Raw genomic sequence first — 20892 nt, forward strand, 5'->3', positions numbered from 1 at the left:
AGGGTGGTGGACCATTCTTGATACACACGGGAAACTGTTGAGCGTGAAAAACCCAGCAGCGATGCAGTTCTTGACTCAAAACGGTGTGCCTGGCACCTACTACCATACCCCGTTCAAAGTCACTTAAATATTTTGTCTTGCCCATTCACCCTCTGAATGGCCCACATACACAATCCATGTCTCAGTTTTCTCGAGGCTTAAAAATCCTTCTTTAACCTGTCTCCTCCTCCTTCATCTAAACTGATTGAAGTGGATTTAACAAGTGACATCAATAAGGGATCATAGCTTTCACCTGGATTCACCTGGTCAGTCTGTTATGGAACAATGTTTTTCTTCATGTTTTGTATACTCAGTGTACATAAAGATGGACAATATGGATTTATATTCTAAATATGATCAAACATAGTGTAGCGGGTTTGACATGAGGTTATTGTTTGTTAGGGGTACCAGGTAGGTCGTGCTTATCAGAGAAAATATTGATTTCTCCTTTTTTGTTTGTGAGGGAATGAGTCCCATCTGGTCTGTCAAGTCTACACCAATACAAAGGACTCATGTAAAAGTCAGGATGGAAATATACTTTTGCAGAAACCCTTAAAACATTGGAAATTACTTCAAAACAACTATATTATTTTGCGTTGGTTATAATTATTTTATTTATTTTTTACATTTTTTATTTAAATATAAAATAAATGATCTCCCACATAATAACATCACAGCACAACGATCTCTGGTTCCTCAAGAAAGTCCCGTACCTCAGGCCTAAAAAGAGTCCTGCCCGGTAAAGGAGTTCATGTGAACTCAAGTGACCTCAGTCACGCAGTCTTTGCCTCTTCACAAAGTGTAGCTTAAACCGGTCTCAATCATACAATCAGAATCTCAACGTCTTCTACCACACAACTATAAAAGGACTCCCAGTAGTCTTCACCAACCACAGAACACAACCCAACACGGTGTAAATCCCACTAAAACAGTCATAAACACAGATGTTTAGTCCCAAAGGAAGAAGTATCTGATCCGGGTTAATCTGGAGACACAACTACAAAGAACACTTTATGAATACAACAAAACATACAGAGTAAGGAAGAATACTTCCTCGTTCACCCCACTGTCACCCCCTTTTTGCTTAACTGACGCTATCTATTTAATGGGGAATTAAAGGGCAGGCACCTCATGTGCAGGAGAAGCACAGACGGTTCAGACAAATTCAGGGCCGTCACAAAAGAAACCACCTGATTCATGTAGTTATAATTGGTGAAAGAAAAACACATTAAGTGTATTTTAGTGCTGGGCTGGAACAAGAGCTTGCGTAGCCTATTGTTCCCAGGTTCAAATGATTAGCCTTTCCATACACTGATGAAGAAAGAACACATTGGAGAAGAGTAGGAATGGAAGGTAGATTTGCTTTAAGTTGTGTTTGCTTACAGTTTGACTCCCTGTTTCCTATAGGTTCACAGAACTAAAAGAGCAGAGTCAGCAGGAAAAGCAGTTGCTCAATGGACAAAGTAGCCCCACCACAGAAGAAGAGAAGGCAGATAGGACCATGGGCCTGGATATGGACATCTCGGAGGACCATGTCGTCGAGATCACCCACCATCATGGCATCCAAGATGTCTCCACGGTCTGGCCTACTGAAGACTCTAATGAATCTAGGTGGAAGTGTTTGTTGGAAGAGGAAGAGGATAGAGAGAGCGAGAGAAGACCGTGTATAGAGGAGTCCAGCAGACAGAGTATAGAGCCCAGCAGCCACAAGACACGGGCCAAGAGACAGAATCGGCGTATGAGGGAGCTGGAGCAGACCCAGTTCAGCCTGGAGCTACTCAAGGTGCGGACCCACAGAACGGGAGGGACTCTGCCAGAAGAGGAGACCCATGTACCCCCGTGTCCGGACAACATCTCCTGTCCCCTGGACGACCACCAACACCACCGGCCCTCCTCCCCTGGTAGCCACGGGAGCACCTCCATAGACGTCGAGGTGGAGGCGGGAGGGCCTGGTTACCCCGGTTGCCATGTTAACCAGTCAGCGCCGCTCCGGACTTCTTCCCAAGAGGATTCGGTCAGACCAGGGCCTCCCATTCACACCCCCACAGAGTCCCAGTCCCAGGAGCACCCGGAGGTGGTAAAACAGAATGATCTGAGCCCCGGGACAGAGGAGCTACCGCCCATGCTACTGCCCCCTATCAAGGAGATGGTAAAACAGAATGATCTGAGCCCCGGGACAGAGGAGCTACCGCCCCCTATCAAGGAGGTGGTGACGGAGGCTACACAATCCACCATCTACATCCCCCCTGAGGACCACAGCAGTGAGCTCAAGCCTAAGCAACAGAGCCCCAACAAGCGTGTGAAGGAGAGGAGAGAGTCCTCCTCTCGAGGGCCCGTGGTGGTTGTCATCAGTATGCAGAAGGAGACCCTGCTGGACGAAGGGGAACTGCGGGCGACAAAAGCCCAGGAGAGTGCACTCCAGATGGGTGTAACCCCTGCAACATTCTCCCCTACACCCATCGCTGGCCTGGAAGTATCAGAGAAGGCCCAGCCGCCTAGGACTGTTACCAAACCTCCGAGAGACTTAGCTGGGGTCGACATGTCTAGCTTGGTGCCCTCCTCCAACTCCAGCCATGGCCTTTGTCCTTCCGAGGTAGATATCCAGATAGTTCTGGAGCCCAAGGCCCCCACTGGTGAAGTCCCTCCCAGCCAGCAGGAGAGGAAGGCGGGCAGGCCAGCGCAGGACAACTGGGTCTCCACCGACAGGATCCTGGAGAGCAGGGAAGCAGCCTTGGCACCACAGAAGAAGACTCCGACCAAGACCATCATTGTCAATATGACTGAGAAGCCACCCTCCAACGTCACGTTCTCACCCCGACGCAAGCTCCCCTTCTCCAAGTGAGTGTTGCGTTGCTGTAACGTTGCTTTGATGTTGCTGTAACGTTGCATTGATGTTGCTGTAACGTTGCTGTAACGTTGCTTTGATGTTGCTGTAACGTTGCTTTGACGTTTTCATTGTCTTGTACAGCAACAACATTGTAAAACACAGGAAAGATATATTCAAATATATATTCAAAGATATATTCAAATATATATTCAAAGATATATTCAAATATATATTCAAATATATATTCAAAGATATATTCAAATATATTTGAATATGCAATGACATTTGAAAGGGTACAAATAGATATAACATCTTGTGACTATATTGTAGGTCTGATAAGGACCTGGTGAACAAGGAGTGGTCGTTGGTCTCTGTCTCTAGAGGCACCACTGGACGGACGGCCATAGAGGTGGGTTAACACAGTACACTACCCAAAGGAAACACACACACACACACACACACACACATTGTGCATGTAAGTGTGTGCTTGTATAAGTTAAATGTGTTATTCATTTGTGTCATTCAAACTGTCAGTGTGTCTCTAAGTGATGTCTACTTACACTGTACAGTGCCTTCAGAAAGTATTCAGACCCCTTGACTTTTCCCACTTTTTGTTACTTTACAGCCTTATTCTAAAATGTATTAAATAGTAAAGTTTGGTGGAGGAGGAATAATGGTCTTGGGCTGTTTTTCATGGTTGGGGCCCCTTAGTTTCAGTGAAGACCAATCTTAACGCTACATCATACAATTACATTCTAGACGGTTCTGTGCTTCCAACTTTGTGGCAACAGTTTGGGGAAGGCCCTTTCCTGTTTCAACATGACAATGCCCCCGTGCACAAAGCGAGGTCCATACAGAAATGATTTGTCGAGATCGGTGTGGAAGAACTTGACTGGCCTGCACAGAGCTCTGACCTCAACCTCATCGAACACCTTTGGGATGAATTGGAACGCCGACTGCAAGCCAGGCCTAATCACCCAACATCAGTGCCAGACATCACTAATGCTCTTATGGCTAAATGGAAGCAAGTCCCCTCAGCAATGTTCCAACATCGAGTGAAAAGCCTTCCCAGAAGAGTGGAGGCTGTTATAGCAGCAAAGGTGGGACCAACTCCATGTTAATGCACTCGATTTTGGAATGAGATGTTGGACGAGCAGGTGTCCACATACTTTTGGTTATGTAGTGCAACACACACACAAATTGTCCCAGTCACACAAACATAATTCCATTCCACCCAGACTCACACACATACACAGACATGCACACACACACACACACACCATCCCTGTCTCCCAACACGTACCCAGACCACTGATGTGTTTTGGTGTGTGGTTGTGCAGGTGTGCCCCCCGACCCCAAAAAGAAAGCCTGTATGTCTCAGACCCGCTCCGACTTCCTGACCCGCTGTAACTCTGAGGGGGCGTGTCAGTCGGACGATGACGAGACATTCTACACCCCCGTCCTGCCCTGTACGCTGCCCCTCCTCTCCCGATCCTCTCCCGATCCTCCGAGGGGGTTGCCCAGCCTGTCTGTCACACTGTCTCCGAAATGATAAACGTACCATATAGGGTCCAAGCTTACCACCCCTATTGTCCCCTGCCTCCTTCGGACCCCCCCCCCACAACTAACCCCACTGAACTTAACTAGCATCCTCCAACTCGGTTTAGTATTTAACTACTAGATTGTTTATAGACTGTTAGTTGTTGTTCTGTGCAGACGGGACGAGTGATGCGATAGGAGCATGCACGCACATGGATGTATTGACATTAAAGTCTGATATTGCAAAACATGTATATTCTGTCTCAAATGGGTCACCTCTCTCACCATCTTTTCCCGTTTCAGGATATGACTCATTAAAACCATGGAAAAATAGCCCGAGCCTTTGATGCCAACTCGTTGAACATTGAAAATGTTGCGCTGTCATATGTTGGGTAATAAAAGACTTGCCTTCCATTCTCCCAGGCTGCTCACAAGGAAGTGCAGAAGAGCATCCATAAGACCATGTCTTCAGGGGACCTGGGAAAGGTAGCAACGCTTAGGAAGACATCCAGTCAGGATGGAAGGTAGCTTCTCCCTCCCTCCCTCCCTGCCTCCCTCCCTCCCTCCCTGCCTCCGTCCCTCCCTCCCTCCCTCCCTCCCTCCCTCCCTCCCTCCCTGCCTCCCTCCCTGCCTCCCTCCCTGCCTCCCTCCCTGCCTCCCTGCCTCCCTCCCTGCCTCCCTCCCTCCCTGCCTCCCTCCCTGCCTCCCTCTATAGCCCATATGGGGTGGCAGGTAGCCTCGAGGTTAGAGCGTTGGATTAGTAAGGTTGCTCGATCAATTCCCTGAGCTGACAAGGTAAAAATCTGTCGTTCTGCCCCTGAACAAGGCAGTTAACCCACTGTTCCCCGGTAGGACGTCATTGTAAATAATAATTTGTTCTTAACTGACTTGCCTAGTTAAATTAAGGGTAAATAAATAATATATGAGCCAGACGCACAAAGAAGATTGTATTGTGTACCTTTTTTTATATATACAGTGCCTTGTGAAAGTATTCGGCCCCCTTGAACTTTGCAACCTTTTGCCACATTTCAGGCTTCAAACATAAAGATATAAAACTGTATTTTTTGTGAAGAATCAACAACAAGTGGGACACAATCATGAAGTGGAACGACATTTATTGGATATTTCAAACTTTTTTAACAAATCAACAACGGAAAAATTGGGCGTGCAAAATTATTCAGCCCCCTTAAGTTAATACTTTGTAGCGCCACCTTTTGCTGCGATTACAGCTGTAAGTCGCTTGGGGTATGTCTCTATCAGTTTTGCACATCGAGAGACTGAAATTTTTTCCCATTCCTCCTTGCAAAACAGCTCGAGCTCAGTGAGGTTGGATGGAGAGCATTTGTGAACAGCAGTTTTCAGTTTTTTCCACAGATTCTCGATTGGATTCAGGTCTGGACTTTGACTTGGCCATTCTAACACCTGGATATGTTTATTTTTGAACCATTCCATTGTAGATTTTGCTTTATGTTTTGGATCATTGTCTTGTTGGAAGACAAATCTCCGTCCCAGTCTCAGGTCTTTTGCAGACTCCATCAGGTTTTCTTCCAGAATGGTCCTGTATTTGGCTCCATCCATCTTCCCATCAATTTTAACCATCTTCCCTGTCCCTGCTGAAGAAAAGCAGGTCCAAACCATGATGCTGCCACCACCATGTTTGACAGTGGGTATGGTGGGTTCAGGGTGATGAGCTGTGTTGCTTTTACGCCAAACATAACGTTTTGCATTGTTGCCAAAAAGTTCAATTTTGGTTTCATCTGACAAGAGCACCTTCTTCCACATGTTTGGTGTGTCTCCCAGGTGGCTTGTGGCAAACTTTAAACAACACTTTTTATGGATATCTTTAAGAAATGGCTTTCTTCTTGCCACTCTTCCATAAAGGCCCGATTTGTGCAATATACGACTGATTGTTGTCCTATGGACAGAGTCTCCCACCTCAGCTGTAGATCTCTGCAGTTCATCCAGAGTGATCATGGGCCTCTTGGCTGCATCTCTGATCAGTCTTCTCCTTGTATGAGCTGAAAGTTTAGAGGGACGGCCAGGTCTTGGTAGATTTGCAGTGGTCTGATACTCCTTCCATTTCAATATTATCGCTTGCACAGTGCTCCTTGGGATGTTTAAAGCTTGGGAAATCTTTTTGTATCCAAATCCGGCTTTAAACTTCTTCACAACAGTATCTCGGACCTGCCTGGTGTGTTCCTTGTTCTTCATGATGCTCTCTGCGCTTTTAACGGACCTCTGAGACTATCACAGTGCAGGTGCATTTATACGGAGACTTGATTACACACAGGTGGATTGTATTTATCATCATTAGTCATTTAGGTCAACATTGGATCATTCAGAGATCCTCACTGAACTGCTGGAGAGAGTTTGCTGCACTGAAAGTAAAGGGGCTGAATAATTTTGCACGCCCAATTTTTCAGTTTTTGATTTGTTAAAAAAGTTTGAAATATCCAATAAATGTCGTTCCACTTCATGATTGTGTCCCACTTGTTGTTGATTCTTCACAAAAAAATACAGTTTTATATCTTTATGTTTGAAGCCTGAAATGTGGCAAAAGGTCGCAAAGTTCAAGGGGGCCGAATACTTTCGCAAGGCACTGTATATACATTTTTAGATCGGGCCGAGCAGATTCACCAGGACTGTTCTGGCTCGGAGTTGTCTCTGTATATTATTGTCGTTTCCAGCACTGTTTCAGCAACTAGTGTGACAAGGGTACTAGTCTGTTAACACAGGAGTCTTCTAAGCTGTGTGACTGTGTGTTGCAGCAGAGTACGAGGGAAGATACGGTTCTGGGGCAAGACCAAGCATGCAGAGAAGAAGCTGTCTAGAGACAAGCAGCAGTCCACACAGAGAGACTGCACTGACAAGATAGGTAAGACACTTTGTCGTGCTTTATCCAGAGGGGTTGGGAAGAAGGACAATAAAGTTCTGTTGTATTTCATAACACTGGACATGTGATATTAGGTTACACTGCGGATTTCTCATCTCAACAATAAGACGAAAAACAAATTATGAACTAGGGTTGAATGCTGATTGGTTGACAGCTATGGAATATCAGACCGTATACCACGGATGTGACAACATGTATTTTTACTGCTCTAACTACGTTGGTAACCAGTTTTATAATAGTAATAAGGCACCTCAGGGGGTTTGTGTTATATTGCCAATTTACCACGGCTAAGGGCTGTATTCAGTCATTCCGTGTTGTGTCGCGCCTAAGAACAGCCCTTGGCCGTGGTATATTGGTCATATACCATACCCCCTCGGGCCATATTGCTTAAATAGAAACAATTGTCTTCACAACATCCCTACTATATCTTCATGACCGTGGCGGGTTCAGACGGAACAACGTCTCCCCCCCACAGTCCCAACCTGATGGGGACCAGGGGACGGGAGACCAAGGAGAACAAGGAGCCCTCTCCCAAAGTGAGGCGGAGGCGCAGCGTCAAGATCAGCAGCGTGGTCCTAGAGCCCGCCCAGTGGGGGAACGACGCGCTGCACATCCTCACCAGCACCCACGACTACAGGAGCATGAACGACTTCCTCATGAAGAAGGTAGGTACAGGCAGGCAGAGGGAAACAGAGAGACAGACAGACTGGTAGACAGACAGGCAGGCAGAGGGAAACAGACAGACTGGTAGACAGACAGGCAGGCAGAGGGAAACAGAGACAGACAGACAGAGGGAAACAGAGTGACAGGCAGACTGATAGACAGGCAGGCAGAGGGAAACAGAGAGACAGGCAGACTGGTAGACAGACAGACAGGCAGAGGGATACAGAGAGACAGACAGGCAGAGGGAAACAGAGAGACAGACAGACAGGCAGGCAGACAGGTGTACATTTTCTTACAACACTTGTTATTCTTACACTTGTACTACACCAGTGGTCACTAACACAGCAGTACTGTATTGTACTACACCAGTGGTCACCAACACAGCAGTACTGTATTGTATTGTACTACACCAGTGGTCACTAACACAGCAGTACTGTATTGTAGTACACCAGTGGTCACCAACACAGCAGTACTGTATTGTACTACACCAGTGGTCACTAACACAGCAGTACTGTATTGTAGTACACCAGTGGTCACCAACACAGCAGTACTGTATTGTACTACACCAGTGGTCACTAACACAGCAGTACTGTATTGTAGTACACCAGTGGTCACCAACACAGCAGTACTGTATTGTACTACACCAGTGGTCACTAACACAGCAGTACTGTATTGTAGTACACCAGTGGTCACCAACACAGCAGTACTGTATTGTACTACAACAGTGGTCACTAACACAGCAGTACTGTATTGTAGTACACCAGTGGTCACCAACACAGCAGTACTGTATTGTACTACACCAGTGGTCACTAACACAGCAGTACTGTATTGTAGTACACCAGTGGTCACCAACACAGCAGTACTGTATTGTAGTACACCAGTGGTCACCAACACAGCAGTACTGTATTGTACTACACCAGTGGTCACCAACACAGCAGTACTGTATTGTATTGTAGTACACCAGTGGTCACCAACACAGCAGTACTGTATTGTAGTACACCAGTGGTCACCAACACAGCAGTACTGTATTGTACTACACCAGTGGTCACCAACACAGCAGTACTGTATTGTATTGTACTACACCAGTGGTCACCAACACAGCAGTACTGTATTGTATTGTACTACACCAGTGGTCACCAACACAGCAGTACTGTATTGTACTACACCAGTGGTCACCAACACAGCAGTACTGTATTGTATTGTAGTACACCAGTGGTCACCAACACAGCAGTACTGTATTGTAGTACACCAGTGGTCACCAACACAGCAGTACTGTATTGTATTGTACTACACCAGTGGTCACCAACACAGCAGTACTGTATTGTATTGTAGTACACCAGTGGTCACCAACACAGCAGTACTGTACTGTATTGTACTACACCAGTGGTCACCAACACAGCAGTACTGTATTGTATTGTAGTACACCAGTGGTCACCAACACAGCAGTACTGTATTGTATTGTACTACACCAGTGGTCACCAACACAGCAGTACTGTATTGTATTGTAGTACACCAGTGGTCACCAACACAGCAGTACTGTATTGTATTGTACTACACCAGTGGTCACCAACACAGCAGTACTGTATTGTATTGTAGTACACCAGTGGTCACCAACACAGCAGTACTGTATTGTATTGTACTACACCAGTGGTCACCAACACAGCAGTACTGTACTGTATTGTACTACACCAGTGGTCACCAACACAGCAGTACTGTATTGTATTGTAGTACACCAGTGGTCACCAACACAGCAGTACTGTATTGTATTGTAGTACACCAGTGGTCACCAACACAGCAGTACTGTATTGTACTACACCAGTGGTCACCAACACAGCAGTACTGTATTGTACTACACCAGTGGTCACCAACACAGCAGTACTGTATTGTATTGTACTACACCAGTGGTCACCAACACAGCAGTACTGTATTGTAGTACACCAGTGGTCACCAACACAGCAGTACTGTATTGTACTACACCAGTGGTCACCAACACAGCAGTATTGTATTGTACTACACCAGTGGTCACCAACACAGCAGTACTGTACTGTATTGTACTACACCAGTGGTCACCAATCAAGATCACTTTCTGATTCAAAATGGAGGCTGAGATCTACCGGTCAGAATTATTTGGAAACATGACTTAAATATGTAAGCCTGTGCAACATGAAGCTATTAAAAACAGTTCTGTGATATTATAATAATAATATATAGTTTTGTATTACTTGTGAGGCACAGCTGAGTGAAATAATTAGTGAAATACAGTGAAATAATTAGCTTTATTTTATTGGGCTGATGGTGCCTGCATCGGAGGGTCTGTCTCTCGCCGTCAGTCGGTCCCTCTCCCCCCTCCTCCGACACTGAGGGGGGACTCTGTCTTCCAGCTGATGGCGAAATTCAATTCACACCACATTATTTCTGCCTCATGCACAAATTCATGTTGTTCCTTCTATGACCAGAGAAAGTGAAATATTCCATTATATATATTCCATTATATATATATATATATATAAAACACAACCGCTTATAATACCAAAGCCTATCAACACACTGCTATTTATTCATTGAAGCTGCAGTGCCGTTTCAGTGTGAGTGGAGAAGCGCATTTCATGTCTTACAAAGTGTTGAACACAAAGTGTTAAACATGAACTCATAAAAACATCAGCACTTTGTTGTATTCGCTGACAGTCTCTCTCTAGTCATGGTTTTAGACGTTTTGAAATCTCACTGTATCGAGGAGGCTGCAGACACGGTGATCTGAGCCATCTGATTGGACAGTGGGAAGCTGCAGACACGGTGATCTGAGCCATCTGATTGGACAGTGGGAAGCTGCAGACACGGTGATCTGAGCCATCTGATTGGACGGTGGGAAGCTGCAGACACGGTGATCTGAGCCATCTGATTGGACAGTGGGAAGCTGCAAACACGGTGATCTGAGAAATCTGATTGGACAGTGGTAGGCCTGTTGGTGCACCTGATTTGCTCTTCAGGCACTCCGAGTACGTGGAGTTTGTACCGTCAGACACATGAAATGGTTCACAATGGGAACACTTCACAGGACAGCTGAAACAAGTGCACCTACTGCCAACAGCGCGACACAGAAACAAGTAGGAATGCAAGGCTTTATCTTTGTTTTGTTTTTTCGATCGACCTGGAATGCCTTACAGATCGACCTGGAATGCCTTACAGATCGACCTGGAATGCCTTACAGATCGACCTGGAATGCCTTACAGATCGACCTGGAATGCCTTACAGATCGACCTGGAGTGCCTTACAGATCGACCTGGAATGCCTTACAGATCGACCTGGAATGCCTTACAGATCGACCTGGAATGCCTTGCAGATCGACCTGGAATGCCTTACAGATCGACCTGGAATGCCTTACAGATCGACCAGTCGATCGCCATCGACCGTTTGGTGACCACTGTGCTACACCGTATAACACAATAGTCACAACATATTTACACAGCAGCCACATACTGTTAGTCATGAAGACTATTTGTTTGATGAGGGGAACCTGTATTTATTATGACCATATTATTATAGATCAGTGATCTGGACTGTGATATTATTATTGATCAGTAATCTGGACTCTGATATTATTATAGATCAGTGATCTGGACTGTGATATTACTACAGATCAGTGACCTGGACTCTGATATTATTACAGATCAGTGATCTGGACTCTGATATTATTACAGATCAGTGATCTGGACTCTGATATTATTACAGATCAATGATCTGGACTCTGATATTATTACAGATCAGTGATCTGGACTCTGATATTATTACAGATCAGTGATCTGGACTCTGATATTATTATAGATCAGTGATCTGGACTCTGATATTATTATAGATCAGTGATCTGGACTCTGATATTATTACTGATCAGTGATCTGGACTCTGATATTATTACAGATCAGTGACCTGGACTCTGATATTATTACAGATCAGTGACCTGGACTCTGATATTATTACAGATCAGTGATCTGGACTCTGATATTATTACAGATCAGTGATCTGGACTCTGATATTATTACAGATCAGTGACCTGGACTCTGATATTACTATAGATCAGTGATCTGGACTCTGATATTATTATTGATCAGTGATCTGGACTCTGATATTATTACAGATCAGTGACCTGGACTCTGATATTATTACTGATCAGTGATCTGGACTCTGATATTATTATAGATCAGTGATCTGGACTCTGATATTACTATAGATCAGTGATCTGGACTCTGATATTATTACAGATCAGTGATCTGGACTCTGATATTATTACAGATCAGTGATCTGGACTCTGATATTATTATAGATCAGTGATCTGGACTCTGATATTATTACAGATCAGTGATCTGGACTCTGATATTATTACAGATCAGTGATCTGGACTCTGATATTATTACAGATCAGTGATCTGGACTCTGATATTATTATAGATCAGTGATCTGGACTCTGTTATTATTATAGATCAGTGATCTGGACTCTGATATTATTACTGATCAGTGACCTGGACTCTGATATTATTACAGATCAGTGACCTGGACTCTGATATTATTACAGATCAGTGACCTGGACTCTGATATTATTACAGATCAGTGATCTGGACTCTGATATTATTACAGATCAGTGATCTGGACTCTGATATTATTACAGATCAGTGACCTGGACTCTGATATTACTATAGATCAGTGATCTGGACTCTGATATTATTATTGATCAGTGATCTGGACTCTGATATTATTACAGATCAGTGACCTGGACTCTGATATTATTACTGATCAGTGATCTGGACTCTGATATTATTATAGATCAGTGATCTGGACTCTGATATTACTATAGATCAGTGATCTGGACTCTGATATTATTATTGATCAGTGATCTGGACTCTGATATTATTATAGATCAGTGACCTGGACTCTGATATTATTACTGATCAGTGACCTGGACTCTGATATTATTACAGATCAGTGACCTGGACTCTGATATTATTACTGATCAGTGATCTGGACTCTGATATTATTACTGATCAGTGATCTGGACTCTGATATTATTACAGATCAGTGACCTGGACTCTGATATTATTACTGATCAGTGATCTGGACTCTGATATTATTACAGATCAGTGACCTGGACTCTGATATTATTACAGATCAGTGACCTGGACTCTGATATTATTACAGATCAGTGATCTGGACTCTGATATTACTATAGATCAGTGATCTGGACTCTGATATTATTATTGATCAGTGATCTGGACTCTGATATTATTACAGATCAGTGATCTGGACTCTGATATTATTACTGATCAGTGACCTGGACTCTGATATTATTACTGATCAGTGACCTGGACTCTGATATTATTACTGATCAGTGATCTGGACTCTGATATTATTACAGATCAGTGATCTGGACTCTGATATTATTACAGATCAGTGACCTGGACTCTGATATTATTATAGATCAGTGATCTGGACTCTGATATTATTACAGATCAGTGATCTGGACTCTGATATTATTACAGATCAGTGACCTGGACTCGGAGGACTGTCAGAAGGACACCTTGGTGGACGTGGTCTTCAAGAAAGCTCTGAAGGAGTTCCGCCTCAACATCTTCAACTCCTACTCCACCGCCCTGGCTGTGAGTATCACTATGGACATGGCGTATTGTCGTCGTACATGGTTACGGTTCACACTAGGGGTTCTATTCCCACTTGGGTGCTGGGCACTCCAATGACAACCATCAATGACCACACAAGGCTTTTTCCTCAGACAGTGGCTGACCCTATTGTAGCACATAAATCAATGTCTGTAGTCTTGCCTCCTTTCTACTTCCATGTCCTTCCTCATCTCTGTCTTTCCATACTACTTTCCATAGTAATACTGTAATCATTATCTCTGTCTTCCATACTACTTTACATAGTAATACTGTAATCATTATCTCTGTCTTCAATACTACTTTACATAGTAACGCTGTAATCATTATCTCTGTATTTCCATACTACTTTACATAGTAATACTGTAATCATTATCTCTGTCTTCCATACTACTTTACATAGTAACGCTGTAATCATTATCTCTGTATTTCCATACTACTTTACATAGTAATACTGTAATCATTATCTCTGTCTTCCATACTACTTTACATAGTAATACTGTACTCATTATCTCTGTCTTTCCATACTACTTTACATAGTAATACTGTACTCATTATCTCTGTCTTCAATACTACTTTACATAGTAATACTGTACTCATTATCTCTGTCTTCCATACTACTTTACATAGTAACGCTGTAATCATTAACCTCTGTCTTCAATACTACTTTCCATAGTAATACTGTAATCATTATCTCGGTCTTCCATACTACTTTACATAGTAACGCTGTAATCATTAACCTCTGTCTTCAATACTACTTTCCATAGTAATACTGTAATCATTATCTCTGTCTTCAATACTACTTTACATAGTAACGCTGTAATCATTATCTCTGTCTTCAATACTACTTTCCATAGTAATACTGTAATCATTATCTCTGTCTTCCATACTACTTTACATAGTAATACTGTACTCATTATCTCTGTCTTTCCATACTACTTTACATAGTAATACTGTACTCATTATCTCTGTCTTTCCATACTACTTTACATAGTAATACTCAAATCAAAATCAAATCAAATTTATTTATAAAGCCCTTCGTACATCAGCTGATATCTCAAAGTGCTGTACATAGTAATACTGTAATCATTATCTCTGTCTTCAATACTACTTTACATAGTAATACTGTACTCATTATCTCTGTCTTTACATACTACTTTACATAGTAATACTGTGATCATTATCTCTGTCTTTACATACTACTTTACATAGTAATACTGTAATCATTATCTCTGTCTTCCATACTACTTTACATTGTAATGCTGTAATCAATTACATTATAGCACTTTCTCACTAGATCTCAAAATGCTTTAGATTATCATGTATGGGCTGGTCCTATCCACAAATACCTCTTCTTCCAAATATCTCTTAACCTCCCCTCTCTCCTTCTTCTCCCCCTATCCCTCTCTCCTCCTTCTCCCCCTGTCCCTCTCTCCTCCTTCTCCCCCTGTCCCTCTCTCCTCCTTCTCCCCCTATCCCTCTCTCCTCCTTCTCCCCCTATCCCTCTCTTCTCCTTCTCCCCCTGTCCCTCTCTCCTCCTCCTCCCCTGTCCCTCTCTCCTCCTTCTCCCCCTATCCTTCTCCTCCTTCTCCCCCTGTCCCTCTCTCCTCCTTCTCCCCCTGTCCCTCTCTCCTCCTTCTCCCCCTATCCCTCTCTCCTCCTTCTCCCCCTATCCCTCTCTCCTCCTTCTCCCCCTATCCCTCTCTCCTCCTTCTCCCCCTATCCCTCTCTCCTCCTCCTCCCCTGTCCCTCTCTCCTCCTTCTCCCCCTATCCCTCTCTCCTCCTTCTCTCCCTATCCCTCTCTCCTCCTCTCCTGTCCCTCTCTCCTCCTTCTCCCCCTGTCCCTCTCCTCCAGATGGATGACGGTAAGAGTATCCGTTATAAGGACCTGTACGCCCTGTTTGAACACATCCTGGAGAAGAGCATGCGGCTGGAACAGAGGGACTGGAGCGAGTCGCCCGTCAAGGTCTGGGTCAACACCTTCAAGGTCTTCCTGGATGAGTTCATGACCGAGTACAAGCCCATGGACGGCACCATCATCAAGGTAGTGTGGGTTCTTGTGTGTGTAGGGGTGGAAGGGTTTGGGTGTGTGTGTGTGTGTAGGGGTGGAAGGGTTTGGGCTGTCTGTGTGTAATCATTATCTCGGTCTTCCATACTACTTTACATAGTAATACTATAATCATTATATCTGTCTTTCCATACTACTTTACATAGTAATACTGTAATCGTTATCTCTGTCTTTACATACTACTTTACGTAGGGGTGTGTAGGGGTGGAAGGTTTTGGGCTGTGTGTAGGGGTGGAGGGGTTTGGGCTGTGTGTAGGGCTGTGTGTAGGGCTGTCTGTGTCTGTCTGTGTCTGTGTGTCTGTGTGTCTGTGTCTGTGTGTCTGTGTCTGTGTGTGTGTGGTTTATTTAGCTTGTACTTTTTTCAGAAATCCCTTAACAGTCGTATGGCATGTTGGAGGTGAGGGGCTAGATGGATAAATATGTCTGTCTGTCTCCTGTTCTCTCACTGATCTGTCCGTCAGTCTCCTGTTCTCTCACTGATCTGTCCGTCTGTCTCCTGTTCTCTCACTGATCTGTCCGTCTGTCTCCTGTTCTGTCACTGATCTCTCCGTCTGTCTCCTATTCTCTCACTGATCTTTCCGTCTGTCTCCTGTTCTCTCACTGATCTGTCCGTCTGTCTCCTGTTCTCTCACTGATCTGTGCGTCTGTCTCCTGTTCTCTCACTGATCTGTCCGTCTGTCTCCTGTTCTGTCACTGATCTCTCCGTCTGTCTCCTGTTCTCTCACTGATCTGTCCGTCTGTCTCCTGTTCTCTCACTGATCTGTCCGTCTGTCTCCTGTTCTCTCACTGATCTGTGCGTCTGTCTCCTGTTCTCTCACTGATCTGTCTGTCTGTCTCCTGTTCTCTCACTGATCTGTCCGTCTGTCTCCTGTTCTCTCACTGATCTGTCCGTCTGTCTCCTGTTCTCTCACTGATCTGTCCGTCTGTCTCCTGTTCTCTCAGGCCTCCAAACCAGAACGTAAGAAGAGGAGGAAAAAGGAACCTGACATTGTGAGTCCTCCATCTTTCTTTGACTGGGTATTCTATACTATATCTCTACACTAAGTTTCTAATGTGATGTTTGGCTGTATCTTTATGGCAAACTGAGCTGAGCCCCTCTATCGCCCTCTGCAGGTTGAGGAGCACAACGGCCACATCTTCAAGTCCACCCAGTACAGTATCCCCACCTACTGCGAATACTGCTCCTCTCTCATCTGGATGATGGACAGGGCCTGCGTCTGCAAACGTGAGTACACACACACACACACACACACACACACACACACACACACGTGGATTCACTGACACTCACACGTCCTGTTACTGTGCTGCCTCTTAAATGTCTGTAATCAGATTGGCGTAGAGGTCTAAGGCACCGCATCTCAGTGCAAGAGGCGTCACTCCATTCCCTGGTTCGATTCCAGGCTGTATCTCATCCGGACGTGATTGGGAGTCCCATAGGGCGGCGCACAATTGGCCCAGCGTCGTCTGGGTTTGGCCGTCATTGTAAATTAGAATTGGTTCTAGTTAAATAAAGGTTAAATATATATATTTATTTAAATAATAATAATTTAAAAAATGGTGTTCCAGCTCTTGTCATAAATCTTATATCTTGTTATGTCCTCCATATGCATTCCATTCCTCCATACTCTCTCTAACTATTGATTCCATTCCTCCATACTCTCTCTAAGTATTGATTCCATTCCTCCATACTCTCTCTAAGTATTGATTCCATTCCTCCATACTCTCTCTAACTATTGATTCCATTCCTCCATACTCTCTCTAACTATTGATTCCATTCCTCCATACTCTCTCTAACTATTGATTCCATTCCTCCATACTCTCTCTAACTATTGATTACATTCCTCCATACTCTCTAACTATTGATTACATTCCTCCATACTCTCTCTAACTATTGATTCCATTCCTCCATACTCTCTCTAAGTATTGATTCCATTCCTCCATACTCTCTCTAAGTATTGATTCCATTCCTCCATACTCTCTCTAACTATTGATTACATTCCTCCATACTCTCTAACTATTGATTCCATTCCTCCAAACTCTCTATAAGTATTGATTCCATTCCTCCATACTCTCTCTAACTATTGATTACATTCCTCCATACTCTCTAACTATTGATTCCATTCCTCCATACTCTCTCTAACTATTGATTCCAAACAGATACTTTTTCCATATTTAGTGCACTATTCTTGACCCAGGGGTTGGACACTGAACAATGTTGGAACGTTGTTGGAATGTTGCAGAAAGGTTAGGGAATACAGGTTGTTGGTTGTTGACTGACCAGGGGTTGGACACGGAACGTTTTCAGAACGTTGTGTAAGGTTAGCAGATGGTTCTGTCTCTGTTGTGTCCTCTTCTGCAGTGTGTCGGTACGCCTGCCATAGAAAGTGCTGCTCCAGGATGACCACCAAATGTAGCAAAAAGGTAAGATACTATTTTATAGTGTGCAAGTGTACGTTACTGACAATGGAAAGGAGGGATGAGGCTAACGATCAACAAACCATGTTATTCTTCCCAATGATGTAAAGAGGAGACTATTCGCTCGATGGCTTTTCTTACATTCCTAATAACGGATGTTGGAGTGTTTACATTTGCAGTTGCAAATGCCCATGAAATATGTTACACCACAATTTTCTCTCTCTCTCTGTACCTCCATGTTATATGTTGGTCTGTCTGTGCTTGTCACTTCTGTCCGTCCGTCCGTCTGCGCGTCTGTGTTTGCGATGTACATGTGTGTCCGTCCTTCCATCCGCGTTTGTGTTTTTCTCTATCAGTACGACCTGGAGCTGTCGTCCAGGCAGTTTGGCGTGGAGGTGTCTCGTCTGACCAGCGAGGAGAGGACCGTGCCCCTGGTGGTGGAGAAGCTCATCAACTACATCGAGATGCACGGCCTCTACACGGAGGGCATCTTCAGGAAGTCTGGCTCCACCAATAAGATCAAAGAGCTGCGGCAGGGGCTGGACACAGGTATGATTGGCAGGGTACTACACCAGTTAAAGTAGACCAGGGAGGGATAGCAGAGATATGGTCAAAGAACTGTCTATACCAGGGATGGCCCTCGGATCAGTCCCTCCTCCCCGGGGTCTCAACTTCCTGTTGAAGGTTAGAATACTAGAATACAAAAGGTGCAATTTCGAAATGTCAATCAATTAGTCCATGTCAGCTGACATTTTTTAGATTGGTAATTTAGTCTAGCTTGGTAATTTAGTCTAGCTTGGTAATTTAGTGTAGTTTGGTAATTTAGTCTAGCTTGGTAATTTAGTGTAGTTTGGTAATTTAGTGTAGTTTGGTAATTTAGTCTAGTTTGGTCATTTAGTCTAGTTTGGTAATTTAGTCTAGTTTGGTAATTTAGTCTAGCTTGGTAATTTAGTCTAGCTTGGTAATTTAGTCTAGCTTGGTAATTTAGTCTATCTTGGTCATTTTGTCTAGTTTGGTAATTTTGTCTAGATTGATAATTTTGTCTAGATTGGCAATTTAGTCTAGATTGGTCATTTAGTCTAGCTTGGTAATTTAGTCTAGTTTGGTAATTTAGTCTAGTTTGGTAATTTAGTCTATTTTGGTGATTTAGTCTAGTTTGGTAATTTTGTCTAGATTGATAATTTTGTCTAGATTGGCAATTTAGTCTAGATTGGTCATTTAGTCTAGCTTGGTCATTTAGTCTAGCTTGGTCATTTTGTCTAGCTTGGTCATTTAGTCTAGCTTGGTCATTTTGTCTAGCTTGGTCATTTAGTCTAGATTGGTCATTTAGTCTAGCTTGGTCATTTAGTCTAGCTTGGTCATTTTGTCTAGCTTGGTCATTTAGTCTAGCTTGGTCATTTTGTCTAGCTTGGTCATTTAGTCTAGCTTGGTCATTTTGTCTAGATTGGTCATTTAGTCTAGCTTGGTCATTTAGTCTAGCTTGGTCATTTAGTCTAGCTTGGTCATTTAGTCTAGCTTGGTCATTTTGTCTAGATTGGTCATTTAGTCTAGCTTGGTCATTTAGTCTAGCTTGGTCATTTTGTCTAGCTTGGTCATTTAGTCTAGCTTGGTCATTTTGTCTAGCTTGGTCATTTAGTCTAGATTGGTCATTTAGTCTAGCTTGGTAATTTAGTCTAGATTGGTCATTTAGTCTAGCTTGGTAATTTAGTCTAGCTTGGTAATTTAGTCTAGCTTGGTAATTTAGTCTAGCTTGGTAATTTAGTCTAGCTTGGTAATTTAGTCTAGCTTGGTAATTTAGTCTAGCTTGGTAATTTAGTGTAGTTTGGTAATTTAGTCTAGCTTGGTAATTTAGTCTAGCTTGGTAATTTAGTCTTGCTCGGTAATTTAGTCTAGCTCGGTAATTTAGTCTAGCTCGGTAATTTAGTCTTGCTCGGTAATTTAGTCTAGCTTGGTCATTTTGTCTAGATTGATAATTTAGTCTAGATTGATAATTTTGTCTAGATTGGCAATTTTGTCTAGATTGCTCATTTAGTCTAGATTGGTCATTTAGTCTAGCTTGGTCATTTAGTCTAGATTGGTCATTTAGTCTAGCTTGGTCATTTAGTCTAGCTTGGTCATTTAGTCTAGCTTGGTCATTTTGTCTAGCTTGGTCATTTTGTCTAGCTTGGTCATTTAGTCTAGATTGGTAATTTAGTCTAGATTGGTAATTTAGTCTAGATTGGTAATTTAGTCTAGTTTGGTAATTTAGTCTAGTTTGGTAATTTAGTCTAGCTTGGTAATTTAGTCTAGCTTGGTAATTTAGTCTAGCTTGGTAATTTAGTGTAGTTTGGTAATTTAGTCTAGCTTGGTCATTTTGTCTAGTTTGGTCATTTAGTCTAGCTTGGTAATTTAGTGTAGTTTGGTAATTTAGTCTAGATTGGTAATTTAGTCTAGCTCGGTAATTTAGTCTTGCTCGGTAATTTAGTCTAGCTCGGTAATTTAGTCTAGCTTGGTCATTTTGTCTAGCTTGGTCATTTAGTCTAGCTTGGTCATTTTGTCTAGCTTGGTCATTTTGTCTAGCTTGGTCATTTAGTCTAGCTTGGTCATTTAGTCTAGCTTGGTCATTTAGTCTAGCTTGGTCATTTAGTCTAGATTGATAATTTTGTCTAGATTGGTCATTTAGTCTAGCTTGGTCATTTAGTCTAGCTTGGTCATTTTGTCTAGCTTGGTCATTTTGTCTAGCTTGGTCATTTAGTGTAGCTTGGTCATTTAGTCTAGCTTGGTCATTTAGTCTAGCTTGGTCATT

General features: G+C 43.3%; 1 protein-coding gene across 3 annotated transcripts in view; it reads left to right on the forward strand.

The window, feature by feature from the left end:
• LOC110522717 (unconventional myosin-IXAa) overlaps positions 1 to 20892 on the forward strand; it is a 275787-nt gene that overhangs the window by 203569 nt on the left and 51326 nt on the right. For 2 of the 3 annotated variants that reach the window (XM_036969516.1, XM_036969518.1), the window contains exons 24-34: positions 1447 to 2877; positions 3197 to 3275; positions 4829 to 4929; positions 7174 to 7280; positions 7749 to 7963; positions 13489 to 13605; positions 15477 to 15665; positions 16632 to 16679; positions 16803 to 16914; positions 18052 to 18113; positions 18464 to 18656. In XM_036969516.1, the coding sequence (XP_036825411.1) occupies positions 1447 to 2877; positions 3197 to 3275; positions 4829 to 4929; positions 7174 to 7280; positions 7749 to 7963; positions 13489 to 13605; positions 15477 to 15665; positions 16632 to 16679; positions 16803 to 16914; positions 18052 to 18113; positions 18464 to 18656 (2654 nt within the window). The remainder of the gene's footprint in view (positions 1 to 1446; positions 2878 to 3196; positions 3276 to 4828; positions 4930 to 7173; positions 7281 to 7748; positions 7964 to 13488; positions 13606 to 15476; positions 15666 to 16631; positions 16680 to 16802; positions 16915 to 18051; positions 18114 to 18463; positions 18657 to 20892) is intronic. The other variant, XM_036969517.1, reaches the window with a different exon arrangement.

This window comes from Oncorhynchus mykiss, chromosome 30 (assembly GCF_013265735.2).
Source record: "Oncorhynchus mykiss isolate Arlee chromosome 30, USDA_OmykA_1.1, whole genome shotgun sequence".
Classification (NCBI taxonomy): Eukaryota; Metazoa; Chordata; class Actinopteri; order Salmoniformes; family Salmonidae; genus Oncorhynchus; species Oncorhynchus mykiss.